Source organism: Tauraco erythrolophus, chromosome 11, assembly GCF_009769465.1.
Source record: "Tauraco erythrolophus isolate bTauEry1 chromosome 11, bTauEry1.pri, whole genome shotgun sequence".
Lineage (NCBI taxonomy): Eukaryota > Metazoa > Chordata > Aves > Musophagiformes > Musophagidae > Tauraco > Tauraco erythrolophus.
Window position 1 is genome coordinate 3808489 of NC_141475.1, and position 23517 is coordinate 3832005.

Sequence of the window (23517 nt, forward strand, 5' to 3'; positions counted from 1 at the left end):
AGGTGGTCCAAAGGCTTTAACCAAACAGCTTTATATGTGGCCTCTGACACTTACAAATAGGTTGGGTTAAAAGTAGAGCCTTCTCCTATTTTTGCTGCTGTAAACTGGTCTTGATTAAGAAGCAGTGAATTAAGACCACAGCTGATTGCAGAATTTGGTCAGTGCTCTCACCTAATACCACCTGTTGGTCGGTGTGTCACAGCTTTCTCACCTTAGGTGAGATTGCCAGAGACAGTATGTTTGCTCTGCTCTTTCTGAGCAGTGTGTGCTTTGCTGCTAAAGGAACCCCGTGGGTGTTCATGGGCAGTATAATTCCTGTATGGTTTCAATTTTGGGTTTCAGGGAGAGTTAGGCATTTTTGCACCTGGATTTCTGGGAAGGCTTTTCTCATGATTGTCCTGGTATTTTTTGTGCTGATTTTTTGATGGCTGAAGAAGAACACACTGATACAGTAAGGTTGAACAAATTGCTGGTAGCAAATATGGTGGTCTCGGAGAGCTGATATTCAGGAAATCCTTTTAAGATGCTAAAAGGAGGAGAGTGGAATAGTGTGTGACAATCTCCCAGACTTGCCTCAAAGTGTGGCTTCCTCCACAGAGGTGTCTCCTTCGCTGTTCCTGCCTACTGGACCTGTAAGTATGGAACTAGTTAATTTAGAGGGCTGACTCCTTTTTTTTTTTTTTTTTTTTCTTCTTATATGTCATCCTTGTGAGGCACCTCTGTCACTGCCTGACTTTCCTCTCAAATTCATCCGTGGTGATGACTTCTGTAAGCTGTGTAACAAAATTGCAGTGCACTCTGCTGTGCAATGAGGAGGAGTCAAAATGGTTATTAATTCTTTTGGGCTTAGGAAAGCACTTTCAGACATGGTCCGTTTACTTAGCCCATGCTGGACGTTTGCTTGGAGAGTGAGGGCTTTCTGATGGTTCCTTCAGCTCTCCATCCTGCAGGCCAGATTGGACTTTTATTCTTCTGCCCTTCCGTCAACAGATGCTGACCTCCGTTAGCAGAGAAGAGGTTTCTAGATGGAACTGTTTGCCTTTTATTTTCTTTTTTTCTCTGGTTCTGAGGTATGTTGATGTTCTACCAGGTCGGACCTGTAGCCTGCTACTCCTTTTTACAGCTGGGGGAGAGCGATCCGATTTCCTGACCCTGTGCCTTTGATGCAGTGGGACTCCATTGATAGAAAGCCTGCCAGCTCCGGGAGAGGGATGCGCTCCCTTAGGGACAGCATCTCTGAAACTGCCGCTTTTGAACAGAGCTTTTAGCACAGACGTGGCCTCCATGCTTGAGCGGTCTGCAGCCGGGACTGGTTCCGTAACAAACACTTTCCCCTCGTACATCTGTATGCTATCCCAGCTGAAACGCTCCGTGCTGCCCCGTCGCTGGAGCTGGTTGGGGCGTTACAGAAACAATTTACCCACAGTATTTTATTAAGTCCCGGGGAACAGGCGGAGCACTAGAAACGGCTGCGGGAACGGGGAGCGAGATCCCTGTGAGCTTTTGGGCTCACCTCGGCAGAGAGGTCCGAGCTGAAAACCTTTTCGCTGGCTGCAAACCGCCGCGAGGGTGCTTGTACCGAGCAGGGGCCGGTGTGAGCGGCGCTCGGGCGGGCGGGCTTGTCTCGGTTCGCACCGAGCAGCCGGGGGCCCGGCCCGGGCCGTGGAAGCCGCCCCGCCCCGCGGGGCCCCGCCCCCCTGCGCCATCGGGCGCGCGGCGCCGCCGCCGCCAGGGGGCGCCGCAGCGGCGGGCGCTGCAGAGCGCGGCGCGCGGCGGGAGGGGGCGCCGGCCGCGCCGCCCCGCACCGTGCAGCATGGCGGCGGCGGGCGCCGCGCAGCCCCAGGCCGGGGCGGGCGCCGCCGCCAGCGCCGCGGCGGAGGAATCGTCGGACAGCGAGCCGGAGCAGGAGCCGGGCTCCCCGCAGAAACTCATCCGCAAAGTCTCTACGTCCGGGCAAATCCGCCAGAAGGTGCGTGCGGCGGGCGGGGGCCGCGGGCAGGGCCTTGGGCTCCGGCAGCGCTGCGGCCGGCTCTGCCTCTGCGTTCTCCCTCAGCGCCGCCGCCGCCGCCTCCCCCTCCTGCCCGGCACGGCCTGCGCCGCCGCTGCTGTGGGAAGCGCCCGCCGGCGACCCCAGCCCGCCCCCGGGAGTTCCGAAAGACCCCCCTCAAACCTCCCTTGGGGGTGCCTGCCAGGGACCCCCTCAGGGCCGCTCCTCAGGGAGCTGCCGGCGATTCCCCCGACACGCATACCCTGCTCCTCAGGGAGCTGCTGGCGACCACCTCACACGGCCCCTCAGGGCCCTGCGGGCGACCCCTCAAACCGCCCCTCAGGGACGCGGCCATTTTCGCGCCTCCCCTCCCCAGCCGCCCCTCAGGGACTTGCCGGAGATTCTCCCCACACAAACAGCCCCTCAGGGACGTGCTGGCGAGCCCCGAACCGCCCCTCAGAGATCTGCTAACAATGCCCCCTCAAGAGCTTTTCATGAACCTCCGATTGCTCTTCAGAGATCCCCGTAACAATACTGTTTCTCGGGTGTCTCTCAACAGCTACCCCCTAAATGCCCTTCGGGGTCTGCCAACGACCCCCTAACCGCTCTTAGGGGCTCCTGGAATTGCCCGCAGCCACCCAGCAGGTACCATCCCCAAACTCTCTCCCTAAAGCCGTGTAGGAACCTCCTCAATTTACCCTCCCCACAGCCCAGCTTAGGCCACCTTGTTCCCAGTGCCCGGGTTCAGACCTGCCAGGGAGCTTTGATGATCAGTGTGCCCAGACTCTGCAGGACCCTGTCTTACCTCATTCCTTCCTTACTCTCTACTCCTGTAATATTTTCTCAGAGTCGTTCAAGTCAGATTTGAGCTCCTGTACCCGAGGGCTGCCCCCTCATTATCTGATATTTGACCCCCAAGAACACCCTGTCCCTCACAGCCACCTGAAGCTGCATTTCCCTTTTTCTCCATATCAGAGTTGCCAGGTACTCCCTGTCTATCTCCCTGTGCCTTCCCTGAGGGCCCCTGCACAGCTGTATCTGTCACGTTGTGCCCTCCTCCACTACCACCTTCCTAATTCCCCTCCTGTGGCCTTGTTGGACATGCGACAAGTCATTGCCTCATCTACAGAGCTCTGTGCTCTGAAAGGTGCAGTGCCCACTGGTGTCCTCTACAGTCAGTGTGTACCCTCAGTATCTTCCCATCCTTTTCATGGTCGCATCTCAATTTTCCCCATCTTGTACTGTGTTATTTTCCCTTTCTGTAGCCATGTAATAATGTTTAGTCTCCTGTCTGGTGAAATAGTGATCTTGTGGCTGCTTAGTCTTTGTTCCCAGCTTTTTCTGCCCTGCTTTGCCTCCCTGGTCAGGTAACAATCCTTTCTGCCCTGATTCCCTTGGCCCAGTCAGGTTTTACCCTTCCGTGTCTCGTTCTGGAACAAGAATGCGTTTTTTGGAGGCAGTAACGGTGTTCTGTAACTACAACTGTAGTTCCTCTGTGTTGTTACTGTAAGAGAAGATGCGAAGATTTCCTTCGGCCTTAGGCTAGGAACCACCCATAGGGAGTTGCCCTCTTCTGTACTATTTTTATGGTAACTGCATGATTTTTCTTTATAGCTGTTAAAGTCTTGGATTGTTGTGTGATGTGTTTCTGCTTAGAAATACCAGGTTAGTTATTTTTCTGCCATTACCTTCCTATGGTCTCAAGCATAGGCAAGCACAGCTGCTGCTGCGTGGATGCAGGAGGCTTGCTCAGTGCAGATGCTGCTAGCTCAGTGTTGCTTATCTTGTATTCATAGCGAAGGAGAGTAAATGTCTGTGCATGGTGCGGTGCCTGAAGCATTATTCATAGGCATCTTTCTTCTGCTGGCTAGTTTGTCTGTCTTTCAAACACATAACGTATCATCATTCTGCTGCTTGTCGTCGTTTTGCTATGTTGGTCCCAGTTCCGAAAACCCCCCTGAAAAAGTATGGTCACACTTGAGGACCGCGCGCTCACTTCATTACACATGGCGGGGCTGCTTCCTCCATCTGCTAGGCTCTGTTGCTCGCTTCTTGGGTTAAGGCACTGAGGGCCTGAGCTGTGTGAGTGACATGGTTCTTTTGGCCACAACAAGAAATGGTGAAATCCTCTAAATGGGTTGATGTTCGGTGTATCAAGCAGATCTCGGCCATTCTGTAGCACCAGGTGACCTGATCTAGTCTGTTAATATGTGGGAAAAAAAAGCCTTTTGAGATATTTTCCCATGCACAGGGTGGTGAATATCAGAAATTTGTCTTGCTGGAGATTGGATGAACCTTGTGGTTTCTTAATACCACTTGTGGCAGGGGTCCCGTGTGAGAAGGGAGGAAGGATGCCATAGTCTGACTTTAATATCTATACATTGGTGTCTGTGATAAGAGCTAGGACAAGATTTCTCAGTGCTAGACTAGGAACTTTTGCCTACAGCCGGGTGTTAGAGATGCTAAGGTAAAAGGTGCATTGGATTTTACTTTTGTTTTAATATAGCAGAACACATGCCCATGTCCCTACTTAATCATTTGCCTTGTTTTACATCACTTCCTGCGTCAGCATGGCTGGAAAAAGCCTAAATCAGCCATTTGTGCTATGCGAACATAAACATGCTAAGAACAAGGATTATAAACAGATATTGTCTGCAGCTATTAAGCCTCCTGTGTGTTAATCTGCAGAAGACCTTCATCTAAACAGTGTCAAATTTTCCGAGTAAGCCCAGGTATTATGATATTAAGGATTGATTTGTTCTCTTATTTGTTGATGTCTTTTTGTTTCGTCATCATCTTTTCTGCGTGCTGCTGCATGTGTACTTTTTCCTTGCCCTTGGGGCAAGGAGCAAAGACAACTTTGTGAGTAATCATAGTTCTGATGAGACTTTGAGGAGCTTGCTTCCTCTGTAAAGGCAGTCCTAATTCTGAATTTGTCTGTTGAATGACAGAGCGCAGACTACCATAAGCTGTAAAAGCTGTTGAGCAGGTCCGTCAGAGTGACAGTAAGAGATGCAGGCAGACTTTCGCTGTGCCCTGAGGATATAAATCTCTTCTAACCACATCTTTTGCTGTAGTTAGCTCAAGACGATGCCTGTAAGAACACTTAAATCACTATGGAAGCTTACTATTACCACAGCTATAGCCATGGAGCTCCTTTGAATTTGTTTGTCACAGTCACAGACACTTTGAAGATACAGTTTCCTTCCTGTAGTCCTGTCAACTGTTTTCCCAAGAAATGCTGTAAAATAAAGGCGCTTGCTTACAAACCCGTAAAACTTCAGTGAAGTTGTTTCTAAGCCCACAGTTTGCCCAACTGTGTTTGACTGAAATATGTTGGTGTGGTAATTCTGTGGGGCAAATAGAATTGTTGGATGTATAGGTGCTGTGACTTTGACATGGAGTGGGTGTATAGGTGCTGTGACTTTGACATTTGAAGGCTAATCATAGATCACATCTGTTTAGCTGAAAAGTCTGTCCCTTCTGAAGATACAGGGCAGGGGAAGGAGGAGCGGAAAGCTAAGTGCTTGGAAAGTGACATAGTATGTGTTAATGTACTTACTTGTTTCTAGCTAGAAAGAATTTTTGAGGAAGAGAAGAAGGTATGAGAGAAGTTTGTTTAGTGGTCTCTTAATGGTTATTATTCTGGGCAAAGGAAAAACCTCATATCATCAGGTATAGCTGGTAGTGTAACACAGGCTGCATAGAGTGCTTGTTCAGCCATTTTGGGACCTGCCGGACTTACACCAGCATCAGGCTTCATAGTACGCTGCTTTTAGCCCCTCTCCTGGTGTCAGACTGGCATTGGTGCAGCTAGAGAAACTATTGGTCAACTAAGGCAAAGTGTTTTGGAATGGATGGGAATTAGGAAAGAGATGAACTAAAATAAGAGAAAGATGATGTGTATGAGGAGAGGCAACAGCAGGAGCCTCACTCCCACTTTCTAAGTAGTGTTGAGGACTCAGCTGGAATCAGCTGAAGTGGTGGTATGATCTCAGTCGTCACCTGGCGCGGATGAAGTCACAGTAATACCAAAAGTGGTCCTGGGAGATGAGGATGTGAAACAGAGGAGCGCTGCACCTTTTTTATGGGCTCTGACAGTAAAGCACGCTTCTTTCTTTACACTTGACCTTTCATTGCAAGCATCCCATTACACACCTCAGAAAGCAGAAGAGTGGATGAATAGGCCATCTTCTCATTTCATTCATCAGTTAGGGGTGATTTCCAGCGTGCCAGCTTTGGTATGTTGAGATCTTGGTTTGTTTACCAGACAGGATTTCAGCAGCGTCCTTGGGTGGCATCAGGAGGACTTCTTGTTTAGACTAATTCAGTCTGACTTCTGATTACTTTTGTGAGTGTTTTCTCTGTAGTATTTTAGTTTTTAGAACCATTTATCATTGCCGTGAACTTTTGAAGACAAGTTTGCAGTATGTATTTCAACAGAGTTGCAAACAGAGCGAGCAGCCCTCCAAACTTTCTGCAATATTGAAAGCTCTCCAGCTCAAGTAGCAGAGATCAGTCAGGTTAATTTATACTGTGAAAAGCAGGATAAATTAACTGGTACTGAGCTTTGTGCTGCGGTGTACAGGCTTTGTTTGGTATCTGAACTAGCGAGTTTCCGATTTCTGTGCTGTGTAGCAGTCTGTGGTATAGATAACTTTTGCACTAAGGTTGTGATTCTCTTTCTGATTAGTAGCTTTGAGGTGTAGGAGCCACCCTGAAGCGTACAGGCAAGAAAAAACAGGAGGAAACAAAATGTTTCTCCTTGATTTTGTGCAAGTTTCTAGAGGAGACTAAACCGAGTTCTCAAATATATGGTAGGCAGCGTGAGTGACTGAAGAAAGCTCTTTTTGTTGCTTCTTGTGTTACCTAATAGATAAAATGTCATTTTTATAGGTAAAGAACTTTTATTTTTATTTCTGGAGGGCAAATGTTTTAAGGTTTTCTCAGATTAGATTAGAGTGAGGAAACCGAGCAGTTTATTGGTTTGATACAAGTGTTGAAAAAAATATTATGATAAGAAGTAATGCATTTCAGTAAAGAGACAATTTAAAAGAAATATGCAACAAATGAGGAGGGAATTATCAGGAATTTATGGCTTAATTCGTGTTGTGTCTGTTGCATCTTCCACTAAAACATACTAAAACGTCTGTCTGGTTTGGTTATGCTGCCTTTCACCAGGATGTCTAAAAGAGGACATTTTAGGAGCTTCAAATGTCATAAATTGAAGTGGCTCATGCTTTAGTCCAGGTAGAAACTGGGAGCTCTTTGCTGAAAAAGAGAGATAATGGTTGCAAAAGAGAAGTTTTTGTGATTGAATTGGAACTGAACATTTGAGCGCAGGTTTTAAGGACGTGAGTTTTCTTAGATTAACACTACGGGGAGACTAGTTCCTTTTCTGAGTACTAAGGAAAAAGGTAGGATTTTAGGCCACAGTACCTAAGAATGTTCCTGTCCCTTAACTCAATCTACGTTATGTTTTGCGTGCTCTTCAGACTCAACTGTTCTGAGAAAATTTGGGAAGCCTCCCAGCACTCTGTTACCACTGGTGTACTGTAAGTTTGCCTCGCTGCTGGAGAGTTTTGGATGCTATGTGAAAGCAACAGCTGTTACTTCCTTTTTAAAAAAAACCCACAAAACAAAGCAGAAAACCACACACACTTGTAGATTTTCTCATTCTTTCTAACTATAGTTCAGGTTCCAGGAACTGAAGAGCTAACATTAAACTTTTACATGTTTTGAGAACATGGATTTACTTAGACTACATTGACAAAAAGTACATTGCCAGGCTATCAGTTGTTCTCTCAAATAGAATTAGAGACAAACCAAAATGGGTATGAAAGGTTTGTTTTGTTGTTGTGTTTTTTTTTTTTAATAAAACTAAGTCAGATATTTAGAGTATTTCCCCCTACCCAAAACCTGTTTTTACAGAAAAAAATAGTTGATATTTTACTTTGGAGAAGTACTGGATTATAAATGAAAACTGCAAAATGTCTTTCTCTGGATGACCTGATTAGAAAATCCAGTATGCCATGTAAGACACTGCAGAACTTTACCTTCTTTAATTACAAATCCAATGTGATTGTTTCTAAAATAGCAGATATACCTGTATACCTAAGAGAAAGCAGAAGTGAGATAAAGAAAGGTTTTTGTATTCCCTTTCCTTGAAAGCTTAAGGTTTGCACTAGATAACGTCACAGCAGCATCGGAAATTTCAGGGTAAAGTACCGTCCAAGTGAAAAGCATCTTCCTCTTGGAATATATTTTTTCAAGGTTTCAAATGCATAAGCTATTATTTAAAGGAGTTTTTATTAGCTCTCTGCTGCTTAATCCATTTATTCCCCGCCTTTTCCCCACTAAGTGGTTGTCGCTTCTTGTTTCATTAAGAATTTATCTAAGTGTCTCGGAAAGAAAGGAGATGCCCCTGTTTGATTCTGCAGTCCTGCAAGACGGTTGTCCAGGGACACTTCAGCTTCAGGCAGACAAATAGCTGAGGCAGCAGCAGTGAGCCACATCAGCTGCCATCTTCCGTGTACCCTTCTCGCGTGCTTTATATAAAGCACTCCGGAGAGCAATGGGCTTGTTGTGCGTGCCGGGTTCAGCAGTGCTGCACCTCCGCAGCAGCAGTCCAGTGCTTCCGCAGGGTCGGGTGCCTACTGTCTGCAGTCCCTGGGCTACACGTGCACAGGGAAGCAGTTATACAGAGGAGATCCAAAGCCTGCTGCCCTCCTTTCATCCAAAGGTAAAAAAAAGTGGCTTGCCTGGCTAAAAAATTACCACTGCTGACTTAAGTAATTGATTTATATGAGATTACTCCGTTTGGATTTAGAGGATTCTTTTTATTCCCTCACGGTCTTGTTGCTGAGTTGGGAAGTTTTAAATCTGATGCCTATTCTGATGTTGTGGTTTGCTTTTTTCGAAAAAGGAAACACCGTCTTGATTACATAATGTTTGCATCAAGCATACTGTATTTGAGTCTTGCAAGTTTTAATAAATTTAGCCGTGTAATATTCTAGTGGGGAGAGGTGATATCACCTCAATTTCCCACACAGGGAATTGAGATACATACTTCTTGTATCAAATGCACAAAATCACACAGGATGTCCCCAGGGAAGCTGGGAGCTGAGGCAGGTGTTGCAAGCTCGGGGGTAATGTCTTGACCTGTGGGACAGCCGCCTTCGCTGGTTCTTCAAAGACAGAAGTGTGGCTGACAAAATAGGGAGGGCATGTTGTCTGCTTTTCAAACTGCTCTCTGCCGAGGCAGGTCAGAGCACTGTTTTTGAATGTGTACATCTATCGCTGAGGTTTTATTAAAAATCAGTATTCTGGGAACTCACGCCAGCTCTTTCTGCTCTGTTTAGCTGAAAGTTAACAAAATGGTGTTCCCTGGGCTGTGCTCATCTTCCTTGTTGTTGCTGGTGCTGATGAAGATGTCTTGGCGTGGTCAAAGGTATTTGCAGGACGTTAAAACAGGGAAAATGGAAAAACAAATTAAAAACTTTGGAGTATCCTTTAAAAACTACGTAAAATGGATGAGGAAAAAAAAACTTAAAAGCATAGGTTGTTTAATACATAAATATGGAAAATCTGATAACGGCAATTGTTACAGATGAGATAAAAATAAGTTCTAAGATACCTTAAGTATTAATTAAACGGCAGAAGGCCAAAAGCTGCTTTCTGCTCTCAACTGTGTGATCCCATTGGAATACCAGTTGGAGCAAAGGGATCAGGATTTGGCCCTGCATCTACCAGCTGCTACCAAATAAGGCTCCTTGCAGAATTCAGTAGCAGAGTTGATGGGAATCCAGACACAGTGGGAGGAAGCTGTCGTTCTCTCAGCCTCCTCAACACAAGGGCAGAGGATTCAGTTTTCTTCCTCAAGGTATAACTTTCACTTTCCTATGTCTGAAGTTCTTGTACCAGTACTTTCTGCTGGCTTTTCCTTCCTACTTGGCCAAGATCTCCATGACATTTAGCAGTATGGGAAGGATGAGGTGGTTATGATTGCGAGGATGAGATCCGCAGCTGTATTCTGGATATGCTTTCCCTTACTTTCGCTATTCTTGTGATAGCACCAGTCGTGCCTTCCCAGCCTCATACTGTCGTATCAAATGGCCCTGACATGCCACTATGGTAAGTGCCTGGCTCATTCTACCTGCTGGTGTAGCGAATGGGTGGGCTTAGATGGGCAGTAGCATTTTTTGGCAATAACTTATCTCTCTCTGAGTGAATAAGAGTGTTGTTGAAGCTCTAGTGACAGGCTGTGACACTAGAGCGTTCTGCGTTCGACGCCGTGATTCAAAATGCAGTTATATTGCTGTGTTTCAGCAGCAGAGCCATGTGCTTCTGAGTTAATATGGGAAATTCTGTGGTGCTGGTGCATAGCTGTGTGATAGGCATGTCTCAGAGCTGAAGGTTTTACAGCAGGTAACGTGTTTTGATGCTTTTTGTGTATGGAGAAAGTGGCCTAAGGAAAGGGTGTAGTTGTGTATGTGTAATTTAAGGTGGTAGTAAAAATAACAACTTGGTTTTTATGTTTGTACTTAAATGTATAAAGTTCACGTTTAATTAGTACCTTTTAGAATTTTATTCTATTCCAAAGTTTTCAGGTAGTTTTTAACTGTTGCTTTTTTGGCTTTGGTTATCTTTCTGTACGGATTTGAGCCCTTATCTTCTAGCTTTCCTATAGTTTGCTGGGATGACTTGAGCTTCGTGCTCAGTTCCCCTCTCGTGATAAATGTGTTTGGGAAGGATGCCTGGAGCCTATGGAAAGCATACTGAGGGCTTAAGCACTTAGTGTGCCAGGAGTTGTCCAGCTACTAACTTATCCTGAATCAGAGTGTACTGGTATGTTTTTCATTCTCTCTTCTAAGTAGCTGACCAGAGTATTCATCTATTTTAAGTACTGTGCTTGGAGCACTCTGACTGAGCTCATTTTACCAGGGAGCTGCGTGATGATATGCTGGTATGTTGTATTTCCTTTTCCATATACGTGCAACCTTTCCGCGTGCTTTCAGATGTGTTTTTCTTTGTTAATTTGTTCGCTTTACGTCTATGAGTGCTCGTCTCTTTTAGAAGAGAATCATTCACAATAATGGCAGCTGAGCATGGTATTGAAAAGAAGCTTGTTCAAAGACCTATTATTTATTTACTGGTTGCAGCAGTAACTAATGAAGAATGAAGTGTTTGAGCGTTTGTTTATCTGTGCCAAGGCAGATTCTAACTCGAGCTGTTTCAGTATTTTCTTTGATACAGACTCCTTTTTTTCACTGCCGATTCGGAGAATAAGCTTGCATTTCCTGTTTCAGTGACATCTCAGCTACACTGTGGACGGATCACTGCCTGCTGCTCTGAATTCTGTTTGTCTTCGTAGTCGCAGAGAGGCTGTGCGGAGAGCTGTTGGCCGAGCTCACTGCTCACTGGGTATGCAGAGCCCAGCTAATTCAGCAGAGCTGGAGGTTAGAAAAGAGGGAGGATTGAGAGGATGGTTGTTAGGGGAGATTTTGCAGGCTTTCCCGTGTGGTTGTAGAGAGTTCTGTGCTGTAACCCGACATGCGTCTTCCCGGTTTATGAAGCGTAGGTCATTAAAACAAAATGGTATTAAACAACATACACTGAAAGCTTAGACAGTACCCCCTTCATCAGTGGAGAACTCGGCTTCTCTTACTGGGTTGTTGACTCACAACCCTGGGTTCTATCTTGACATTTAATTCCTGCAGCTGACCTCGGATTTTCTTTTCTTTCTCCCCTCTTCTGGAGTCTTTTTGTTGCAGTGAGTTCACAGAATGTCTTGTCCTTTTGATACCAGTGGAAGAAACCTTAATGCAATTTTCACTTTTGCAAGAGCCAAGCGCATTTAATGTAGAATTCCCAAACAGGACTACACAACCTGTACATTTCTTGTGCTCCCCTATAGATCTGTATAGCACTCTGTGTGTCCTATACTTAGAATTGCTTTACTGATCCACGTTTCCCCCCTGTAGCCTTCCTGGAGTTAATTTCCAGGGTGTGACCACTGTCTGGTGGAAGGATGTTGCTCTGGATTAGCTTGTTAACCCCTAGCCTCTTGACCTTTCATGTCTTGTTCTATGGGGTCGGTTAGATTTATTCCTGTAGTTTCTTTGTTGGATTTTCTGTATTTAATTTGATTTCTAAATAAATGATTAGTTCCATGTTTATAACCACAAAGAGCTTTTATGTCAGCGGGTGTCTGCGTCCCCAAGAACAGTGACGTACCCGCAACAAGGTACAGCACTCCAGATCTGTACCTGCCCTAGCGTGGCAAGACTATCTATCTTGCCGTGTTTAAGTGACTGCAGATCTGCTCCCATCTTTTTTGCCACAAGTTACCCCAAGTCAGTGACTAGATGAGGTTTCTTGGTCCCTGGGGATCAGCTGCCTGTAAAATTCCTTAGTAAGTATATACAAAGATAGCCTGTTGGTTCCGCATGTGCTTTTTCATTTTGTTTTCTCCTTCTCTGTGCATTTGATACTTTCTTTAGTCAGTTATTTTTTGTTTGGCATCAGCACCCTACTCAAAGTTTTATAGTACATGCAAATAACAACAGTCTGTGCCCTGAAGTTTTTACATTCTGAAGGCACATGGAAAACAGAGAAATCCAGATGTGGAGGACTTCGGTATTTGGGATTCTTTAGTTGCTGTTTAGATAGTTTTGAATGATTTTGCTTTTACCTTGTACACAGTTCTTTTTCTGAACTGGAAAGAAATATCAGTGGAGCAGAATTCTTGTTTCAGATATACTACACTGAATAACTTCCCCTAAGAATATGTCATGATCTCAGCTGTAAAATAGGTTGCATTGTTCTTCCTCCATCTATATCAAACACAGTTTGGAGCCTCCCTGTGCCAAAGGACGCTTGCCAGCCTGACAGCTGGGTACAGTTGATAGTTGCCTTCAGTCTGGCTAATAGGGTCTTTGTTTTCCACATGAGGAAATTGGTTATATCAAGGGCCCTACTTCCAAATGGGGCAAGAGGCTTAAGCTTCAGGAAAGGATGGGCTACTCCTGTGTTTCGCGTCGTAAGCAGTACTGCGTGCAGGAGAACAAGGGATGCAGCGTGAAAGCAGCTGAAATCCGACGTGGTCGTTCTTAACTTTTTAGTAGAATCGTTCATGTTATCAGTATAGAAAGCATTTCATCTGTGTAGGCTGGCGCTCTGATCTCCTGATGTGGGTTACTGGATGCCGAGACAGCTCAGACAAGTAATGCTGCAAAAACTACGACCGTGTCTTGCTGGTTTTGTGAATGACTACTGTTAATCGTGTGGCTGCTAGTTCTTACAAGGTGGGACTGCCTGAAGGGGAAGTGGTGAAGCACAAGGCTCTCCCTGTCTTAAGTCCTTAATTTAAGTTCTCTGAGTTGTTTGAAACCATTCCCATTGAGGTCAGTGGCAAAACTTTTATTTCGTCAGTTCAGGATTAGGCCTAAACCCTGCACCCATTTTGACAGGAGAAATCTGAGAACATGTTATTTCTCTTCCTAAATGTCAAGTTTTAAAAGGGGATGAGTTGGGGGGGAGGGTTGTGTATTGCTTGCCATGAACTAAATTTTTTTCTGCAGGAAGTTGCTTTTTTTCAAGGCCAAAGATAAATAGCAAAATGCTAGAAATTTCCTAGGCCCTGCCTTTTAGCTGCCTGTTCATGTTCTTTGCAGAGACGCTTAAGACTCTTTGCTATGTGCAGGGTTGCTTTAAATTGTCAGTTTGTTCAGTAACCTTTTTTACACTGTCTTGTAATATGATAGAAGGGGATCACTGTTGTAACTAGTAGCCCACCATTTTAGGCTCAGTCCAAGAAGATACTCCCATCTTTTCACAGTGTTGTCTGCCCGTGGAGGGACACAGCACAGGACACCGAGCTGGAGAGAAATTCAGCTGGATAGAAAGCAGCCTGGATAGTTCCATCACAAACAATTTTTATATTTACCCTTGATAGGATGTGCATAATCAAACCTCATGATGTTTCAGGGCAGTAGCTTTTCCCATAGGATCCAATATATGACACTAAAAATAGATTGAACTCTCTTTTTTTGTTATGGGAGAAGTAATTTCACTTTTGTCTTGATGAGTTACTTGCCTAGTAATCTGATCAGAGTAGATCTTCAATTAAAAAAGCTACAGAGAGGCTGGTGAGCAGAAATAACTGTTCAGCTCTCTCTTTTTATTTCATTTGATGTCACTTTGCTGTCAGGTCCTTTCCCCAGTTAATTTGCTTCAGTTGTGTTCCCCTGCAAGTAGCAAGTCCTTTGGCTGTAAAATTAAAATAGAGGAGGAGAAAGGCAGCAATGTCTGAATCATTTGATAAAGTCATCTTGATCTTATCTCCAGCCTTTTCCGCCCAAAGCCACCAAAGTCTTTACTGAGCTGCATGCCTATAAATAGAACAGCCGCTCTCGTGCAGAGATGGGCAGCTCCGAACCAGAGGCTTGTTTTCTCTGAGCAGCGCGTGCATGCAAGAGCTGGCTTCTCACTGGCCTTTCAAGTCTCAGTTATGTAGCTGTGAGGTTTTCTATAGGTAGAGGCTGACAAATGACATAAACTGCTACTTAGGGAGGGGCAAGGTGACCTCTGGGATTGTTGCCTTTTGGTTACAAATAAAAAAATTTAAAAAAGAGGGTTCTGTTTAAAAGAGGAATGGAGGAATGCACGTCTTGTGCAGAGGTGAGTGAGCCCTGCCGAGGGGAGGGGAGCTGCCTGATGTGTGGCAGGTGGGAGCTGTGGGAGCCCAGGGCAGGCAGAGGCCTCATTTTGCTGGGAGTTACTGTTCTAGTGGGCTGGGCAGGAGTTTGAGCAGCCAGAGTGCCGCTGACTGAGCCCAGGGAGTGCAGGGCTCTGGCTGACCCCGGTTTAAGCATATCTGTGGATAAGCATAGCAACAGAGCTCTGAAATCTCCTCCTGCAAGTTGCTATTTTTTGATCAGACTTCTGGCTGACTTGTTATCTTTGGGCTTTGCATCCTGGGAGTGTTCCCCATGACTTTTAATTCCTCTCTGACTCCGGTTCAGGGCTTTGCAGAGTTCAGTAGCTACTTTCTCTGTCTCATATTTTAATTATATGAGGGTTTGACCAGCGAGCACAAAAGATCCCTCTGTGTTTCTCTCTTAATCTGGAGAATCTTTTACCTCTTTCTGATTTTCTTCCCTGTAGAAAGTGAACTGCAGAAATGTGTGATTACTTTAGCACTGTCATTTAGATGCTGTTGCTTTATGCTTCTCTTTGATACTCAGGTGCTGGAGGTTAAAGTAGCTCATCAGATAGACGTATATATATATGTAAGACTCTGCAGAGTTGGGCGGTACTGTTTGTTCACTTGGCAGATGGGAGATGGAGATGTGCAGAGTGGAAATTACTTTATTGGGATCTCGTAAAAAGTCTGTGGCAGAGCAGGAGCCTGAATGTGCCTTTCCCAGTTCCAGATGAGTGCCTTCAGCTTTGGCCTCGCTTTCGGGATTGTTTCAGCAAGGGATGCTGTTGGGTCCGTCTTTGAACTCCATTTTCTTTTACACCGAAGCTTCAGATTAAGATCATGGTTGAGTTTCGGATTCTTTGCATAGCACCAGCTCTAAATTAGTTTAAAATCTTGTTTCTGGGTATCACTATAGTGGTTTTAACTTCCGGATCCTAAAGCCGCTCCTAGATGCCTACGGCTTCTTAGAGGGTATAACTACCTGTGTCCCTGCTGTGTTTTGTGGAAAACAGGTGCCAAGATATCTTTCGGCGGCTGCTTCAGAGGTGTGAGGAGCTGATATGGGAAGCGGCCGTTTTTTGATACGAGCTTAGTCTTTGATTGTGTGTTTTCATTATCTCTTTTCATTCTGCTGGAATTACCGTGGAGTTCAGCGATTCCTGGTTGAACCAGTCACACGACGTTGGTGTTTGCCTGAGCACTGACAGGTATTTCTGCCAGTATGCAGGTGGCTTTGTCAAATGGAGTACTGGGAAACGGTGAGGTTCGGCTTTGCTGGCCAGGTCCCAGCCTCCAAGGTAGATGATGTTTCTTTTACTGGAGGCAGGGGAGCTCTCACCCTTTTCTCTTTCCCATCATGGTGGAGGAAGGTATATAGTGGATCCTATGGCCAGCAGCTGTCTTTCCGATCTGGGGGTATGCGGGAGCCTGCTCTTCCCAGCCGATTTGTGAGTAGGGGCACCACCGTGGTGGTCCAGGCCCTGTGATTTCTCAGGCCAGTTTGAGGATGGATCAATCTAGCAAGAGAGGAGCACACTTTGTCAGACGGATGTTTCTTCTTATAGTCAGCGTTTTTTTTTCCAAGTTCTTTTTGAGGAAACTCTGAGCTTGGCAAGGACCAGTGTGTGTGGAAAGTATTAAAATCTGCAGCTGTTTCAAAAAGGAAGGACCCGCATTAGAAATATATATATAGCGTTTTAAAAACAAGTTTAGTGCCCTGGAAAGGATTTCTAAAACGCACTAAACCCTGTGGATCAGTAAGAGTATTTATTTCGTGCTCTGTAGTAGCCTGGCAGTGTACCTTTAACACTATGTTTGTGAATTAATTGATAGTCATCAGTGACCTGACTCTGTTACAAGCCTGAGTTACACTGAGACCTCTGGTATGTTAAAGCTGTGTCATTTTCCTGGCATCAAGATACAGCATAACCTGTCTTACAAGATTGGCGGACCATTTGTTTCCTGTGTTTTAGCTGCGTGTTTATCGCATTGGGCTCTCTCAGCAAGAAGTGGGTTCCTGGAGGCTGTTTCTTGGGGAGAGAAGTAGGTTTCTGGTGGTGCTGAGGCATGGCATAGCACTGTTTGCAGCTCCTAGGTAATAGCTTCAGTCAGCAATTTGAGGCTGAACCCTCAGCTCTGACTTTTCTGCCTTTTGTCTTTTTAAGCTGCAGGTTTTGAAGATTATTTTCGTGTAGCTGTTGGTATTCAAAATCTGTCCTCGGCAAAGGGATCAGACGTTATTTGACAAAGTAGAATGAAGTGCATGTGGAGTAAATATATACCCCTATGTATGCATAGTATGTGAGTGAGCATATGGGACTGTGTATGCTGGTATGTCAATCTAGTTATAAAGCAGTTAAAGGGAAAAAAAAAAAAAGCAGTGTGCGTAGACAGTTCTGGCACTCCAGCCCTGGGAAATGGCAGCCAGCCAGAGCGTACTGAGGCAGAGCCAAGACTATCTGAAGAATACCAAATGCTGGAGTTGGATATAGCTCTTTATTAGCTCTAGTTTCACTCTGCACCCTGTGGGCCTGCAGCTTGCCAGCTCTGTGCCAGGTAGATGCTGATAATTTCACGAGGCAGAACTGGAGATAGGGACAGATACGCTGTGGTGCATATATGCTTGTAATCAAATGCCAAATAAATGAAAGGCACAATTACCCACGACTGAAATCTGACCTCAATGCGTTTAACTATTATGCTCCCTGAGTCACTGTTAGACTTTGAAATGCTCATTCAGTCATAAGTTATTTATCTTTTTGGGTATCATGATAGCACTGGAGACAAGGATAAAACCGCGCCTGGGTGTAGATATGGATTGTGATGATTTAATCTTGTTAAATTCGCTCATGTATGTTGAATGAATTTGTTAAGCACTTCCAGCAGAGGGCACTAAGATTATTGATCTCAAACCCCAGTCTGTTTCGGTACTGGTATATAGTGGGAAAGCATAAAAGATGCCTGTAACATATATGCTTCACCTCTCTCTCCTCCTTGTTTTGTAGACTATCATAAAAGAGGGGATGCTGATGAAACAGACCAGCTCCTTCCAGCGCTGGAAGAGACGATATTTTAAGCTGCGAGGACGAACGCTCTACTATGCAAAAACTGCTAAGGTAAGGTCTTGACAGTAATGTATCAGTCCAAGGGAAGAAAGTCAGTGGTGAAGCTTTGGAGGCAGATGGGTGTCCGTGAGAAGGCAGTCCTCAGGCAAGAAAAGAGCACATGCTCTTGAAAGCACCTGTCTTCAGGTTTTGTAGCTACTAGAAGATCCCTGTGTTTTGCCTCACACTTGGAAATCCTTGTTTTTTAAGTAAAGCATCATGTGAACCTGTGATACTGACTTCTCCGGGTTTTTTTCCCCCTTAGTGCGTTTTAGAAGGCAATGGGCTCTGAATTGATAGAAGCTGAAAAGAAGGGAGAAAATATGAGACAAGCAAGGCTAGACTTTATGAAATCAGAGCTGCCATACATCTGGTTTAATAAATTGATAGTCAACTAGATATAAATCTGTCTCCTTTCACAAGAACAAAGCCTACAATTATTTTTTTTTTAGAATCATCCCTTAATAAAAATACAAAGTCGTCGTGTTCACTGACTGAAGACAGGCAAGTGTGAGCCCCAGTGTATGGAACTAGACTTCCGAGTCCTTCATGTTGTTGATGCTGGGCCTTTTGTTCAGATCTCAAAAGGCTGTGATAGAGTGTGCTAGGCAGATATACAGCCGTGTCCCTTTGGGTCTGCAGCTTACACATTGGATTCAGTAATTCATTGGGATTTTGGATTTTTTCTTTGCAGTCCATTATTTTTGATGAGGTGGATCTGACAGATGCCAGTGTGGCAGAATCCAGCACTAAGAATGTCAACAACAGCTTCACGGTAGGATTTTCTGCATTATTTTCCTTTCTTCTTGCATCTTTCCCCCACATTCCTTCTCTTTTGCAGAGTTTAAAAACATCTGAACGATCTTTACAGCCTCTTTCACTAAAAAAAGTAATAAAAATCTCTTAAACTTATTTTTCATTCCATCATAACTCATCTCTATGCACATGGGAAATACCTTGGCTTACTATGTATAGTGTTAAAACTTTGCTTTCAGGGATTTCCTTACCTATAAGCTAGGAAGGTTTGATAGAATCCATTTACATGGTGGGACAGAAAAATTTGTTCTGCCTAGGGAGTTGGGGGTGACGTTGATGTTTATGCTGGAGATCTTGCTAAAGGAATTTAGTTTTCCCTTCAGGCCGTAAAATATGTAAACTTCTTTCTCTGACTTTATTTGTATGTGGCTGTATGTGTGTTTGTATATGCACACTATATATAGTGGCAAAGCAAAAGGTGGAACAAAAAGAAGTAGCACAGAAATAACTATGGAATTGGGTTTAGGATACTTTTTAGATGTGGAATATGTGCTAAATATTTTCAATCTGGAAATGTGGTGTCACTGCTTCATTTTCTTCAGGTTTAGTAACTTGGAGAAAAAAATGATTGTATTTGAGGTGCAGGTGTTCTGCAAGCTCTGTTCTGGGGGAAACGCCTGGCGTGCAGAAAAAAGCCATTAGCAGCAGCCATGCAGGGTGAGTGTCAAGCAGCAATGTGAGCTTCGGAGTTGGCTAACAGCAGTAACCTCCATGCAGCCTGTGAAGGGCTCCAAAGGGTGAGAAGAGGGAAGGGTGCAGAGAAAGGAGGCAGTGTTGGTCTAAGGCAGGGTGAAGGGGGGAGCAGTCCAGGTGGAGGGAGGAAGCTGATCCTGCAGGATAGGGACATGCAGGTGGTGAACAAGACTAAGCAGTGTGCCTTGTGCTGCAGCAGCAGTGACCCACAGCTTTCAACACCTAGCAAAGGATGTTTCTGTTCTGTAGCTGTAGCTTTTTGCTTTGTAGTACCTGTGAAAAGCATCTGTGGCACCCACACTATGTCCAGATGAAAGTCCAGCACTTTCTTAAAGTTTGAAAACACTTTCTGCATCCATAATTGGACAAGTAGGAGGCACTTCTGAGTCTGATAGTAAATACTGATATCAGGTGTCAGTGTTTGTGCATAGAGAGAAGGATTCTGCAGTGATTTCAGTAGCAGATACATTTTTCAAGTGTGAAGTTATTTACCTGTTAATAAAGCGTTTTCTCTTGAGTCTTGCTTCAGTTTTCCCATAGGTAAATAACCGCTGATTGCAAAGGTAAGCAAATGCACTGTTAACTGTTTTGCTTGTTGTTATAGCTGGGAGAGATCTAATCTCCATCAAGAGGAGGAGGAAATAGCTTGTTTGCTCTCTCAGATTGCCCCTTCTCAGTCCAACAGCAAAGAGTTGTTTCCATGACTATGGTATCAGGCTCTGCCAGTCCCTGCCTTCCCTAAGGGGGTAAAAAGTGTAGGATTGCTTTGAGACTCAAGTAACAGGTACAGTTTGCGCTGTCTCCAACTGATTACTGTATCATGGGGCTCAGGTAAACTTCAAGAAAAACATCTCAATTTCTATGTATTCTTTCTGTCGTGGCTTAGAGAGGGGTTTGACTGTGGCTTACCATGGGCTATAAAACCTTACAAAATCAAAAGGTTACCTAGTCTTGCTGCTATTTAGTCTGCCACACCACTACTGTTAGTGCTTTGGACTCCTTGCAGTCTTGCCGTTTTCTTTTGGTTTTCTTTGAGAGCACTGTGTTTCCCCCGTGTATCTCCCCAGCTCAGTTCCTTTCTGAGGAGACTTATACTCTGTTCAGGCATCTGTCCTGCTTAATGAATAGATTCTGGAGGTCAGATTGTGTGAATGATGCTCCTAAGCTACTAACAAAGGAAACATGAAACAAGAACACTAAATAAACCACTTAGCAGTGTGAAACCAAAGCAAAGAGGTAATAAGGGGTGACCAGTCACAGGAGAAAGAGGCGAAAGGGCACTGCGGAGTGTGGGGAGGTGGTGCCATGAGAGAAGAAAACCAGAGCCTGGAGCTAACAAAGGTTGCAGAAATGGAGAAATAAGGTGGAAAAATATAGCTATTAGTAAACCTTTTACATAGGACATAAACCTGACAGCCAATTTGTTTGCTGTCAGCAGACTGGAGGGAGAGAAAAGTGAGTACTAAGATGCAGACCTCTTCCTCTAAAAAGAAGAGTGAGTAATAACAGATTGCACTGTTGTTTACTTAGTTGGTCTTGCATAGGTTTCTTGAGTGAATGTATCCTGTTTGCACTGGGGACAGTTTTCAGGGCTGCTACCCAGTTAGTGGTGCGTGACTATAGAATAAGCTGGGAGCATCTGACTAGGGCCACCTTTGAGCTTAAGATGTTGTACAGCTCTGTCCCCTGAGAGGTGTAAGGAAAAGCTTTACGTTTAGCTATTGTTCTTTTAGTTGAGACAGTGTGGCTGCAGAGTTATTTAGCAGAAAGACTCTGGGAACAAGTCATACAGCAGCCCTGTGCCAAGCCTCCCTTCTCTCAGTAGGACTGTAGATACAATGTTTGCTGGTTCCATCACATCTTTGCCATCTCTGTCCTTCTAAGTCATATGTCTACAAGATAAATTCTTTGGAGTTGTCCGGGCTGTAAGTGACTGTTTCTTTCCGTGCACGATCCCTTAGAACCTGGTGTGTAGGTCTCGCACCACTGGATTTTCCTAGGGCTTTTGTCTTTCACAGGGCCTTAGAGAGGATCTGCTGTGGTACAAACTCAATGATAACCATGTTGTCCTGGTACTTAGACCCATTTGTTTCAAAGAGGGTGGTCATCTTTTAGCCTGGATTCTTGCCGTCAGTGTGTGCCTACATTTGTACTCCTTACGAAACAGAGACTGTCAGCATTGGATGGATGAGATCAAAGCCTGACCCTAACTTCTGAGTAGAGCTTTCCCAGCTGTACACTTAATGCCTCTTACGATTTCTAAAAAGCAGATGATTTGGGATCACACTGGGTACATTGGGTCTTCCCACTGAGACTTCAGCTGTTTCTGTGAACAGTTTTTTTCTTGTAAAGTGCAATTTCACAGTGATTTGATTGGTTGATGTGCCTGTCTAATGCATTAGCCTGCAGTTGCTCCAGGAGCGTTAAAACAAAATACATGATGAGGATGAGTTCCATACTTTGAACCTGGAATAGTTTTTTCTCTAGATCATTCCAGGAGGCCTGGGTTTTGGACATACTTCTCTCAAAATGACTGCTTTACCTGTGTCGTGGTCCTGAACCATCGAGCATGCCCTTTCTCCCCTGTGCAGCTTGTGAGGTTTGGGGGTGCACCAGTTGCTCTGTTGTCTGTTGCTCAGGCCAACACTTTGCCACCACAGCTGTCTCCTCAAGTGTCTTGGAAAGGACCTTGGGTCATCGCCTTAGGTGCGTTTTTGTAAATGCTTGTGTGGTGAACAGATTCTTACCGCTCAGGTTGGTGTTGGCTGAAGATCTGCTCTTTTCTACAAGGTGCCAACTGAATTAAGGCTGCTGCCTTGAGTGCAATTGGCGCAGCTGATGAAGTGAGTCCTTATCAGTTCATTGACCCCTTCCCGCCTTGTGCAGGGTTTGTATAAAGCTAAAGGGGAAAAAACCCTAAAATATGTGTTCTTTAATACTAGTGAAAAACACCTGTCGTCAACAGGAGAAGGCCTAGGAAGGACGTCGGATCTTTCCTGGTACATATTTTGTGTTTCAATATGATTCTCACGTAGTGTTTTTGTAAATGTTTTCCAGTTATTGCTAGAAAATGGTGGCGTGTTGGTGTGGACTTTCACCCTCATTCACATAGCATGGGTTACAACGTTCACTTCCCAACCCATCTTATTCAGAGCTTTGAGATCCTGTAGGAGAAAGCTCCCCTCTGCGGAGAGAGATGTAGGTAGTTTGACGTCGTCTTTCTGATGCTTTAGTGGAAGTGAAGCTTGGTCAAAGCATGTTGTTGAGTGCCAACAGCCATGCTGTTGACCCCTCCTCCGTAGTTAAAGGCTCTTCACTGGAAGAGGTGGAGCTTGAACTCCTGAGCTCCTGTAAACCGTTTTCTATTGGGAAGTACCTCTCAGCTCAGCTGCAGACAGGAAACGGCATATTATTGCAGTCAGCGCCTGCCTCTCCACTTCACTGCCGTCAGAAGGAAACTTATCCCAGCTCCTCCTTAAGCAGACAGCTAATCAGCTTGTGGCAAGTGGAACATAGCTCAGAAAGACTGACCACAGAAGGGACTAATCCTATTAATCGTATGTCAAACAATCTGTTTAGGTTTTTTTCTGAGGGAGTAGGCTGCTCTGGACACTAGCTTAGAGGAAGATTGAACGTGAAAGGTAAGAGCAGAAGTCTGAATTTTCCGGACTGAGCATTGAGAAACATGGCACCTGTGCCAGCACATCAGGAGCTCAGGTTCTTTGGAAAAAGTTTGCTACAAGCTCTTACTGTTCAGGTGTTCTCTCCTGTGTGGATTTATGTAGATAAGATCTTCAGAATTGGGGTAAAGGGAAATGTGCCTGCGGTGCTGTTGGACATGCTGCACCCATCAGTTAAGAAATACTCTTTACTAACTGATGATTCAACCTAACCAATGTCACAGGAGAGAGGAAGTATTGAGGTTAGAGTAATACCTCTCTTTCAGAGCACTTGCATGACTGGAGGCAACAATGATTGTGGTAGATTGAGGAACAGGGAATTGCCAGTGCTCCTGAATGAGAGCCTGCTGTCGTCTCTGAGAAGTATGGATGTCATTCTCCAGCCATACGGAAGTCTGAGGTGTGCTACGTTTTCTGTTATATCCTCCTTGTTACTTAGTACTGACCTTCCTCAGCAGCAGAGATGCCAGTTTGTCTTGTGGAGTTTTATGTGACTGTCTGATCTCCTTCAGACTGTGTGTTTTTGCTGTA

At 44.9% G+C, this 23517-nt stretch overlaps 1 protein-coding gene across 3 annotated transcripts in view; it reads left to right on the plus strand.

The window, feature by feature from the left end:
* The first annotated feature begins 1813 nt into the window (after positions 1–1813).
* The window catches only part of DGKD (diacylglycerol kinase delta), a 61756-nt gene continuing 40052 nt past the window's right edge, over positions 1814–23517 (plus strand). For 2 of the 3 annotated variants that reach the window (XM_086618689.1, XM_086618688.1), the window contains exons 1-3: positions 1814–1969; positions 17699–17809; positions 18492–18572. In XM_086618689.1, coding sequence (XP_086474815.1) covers positions 1814–1969; positions 17699–17809; positions 18492–18572 — 348 coding nt within the window. The remainder of the gene's footprint in view (positions 1970–17698; positions 17810–18491; positions 18573–23517) is intronic. The other variant, XM_086618690.1, reaches the window with a different exon arrangement.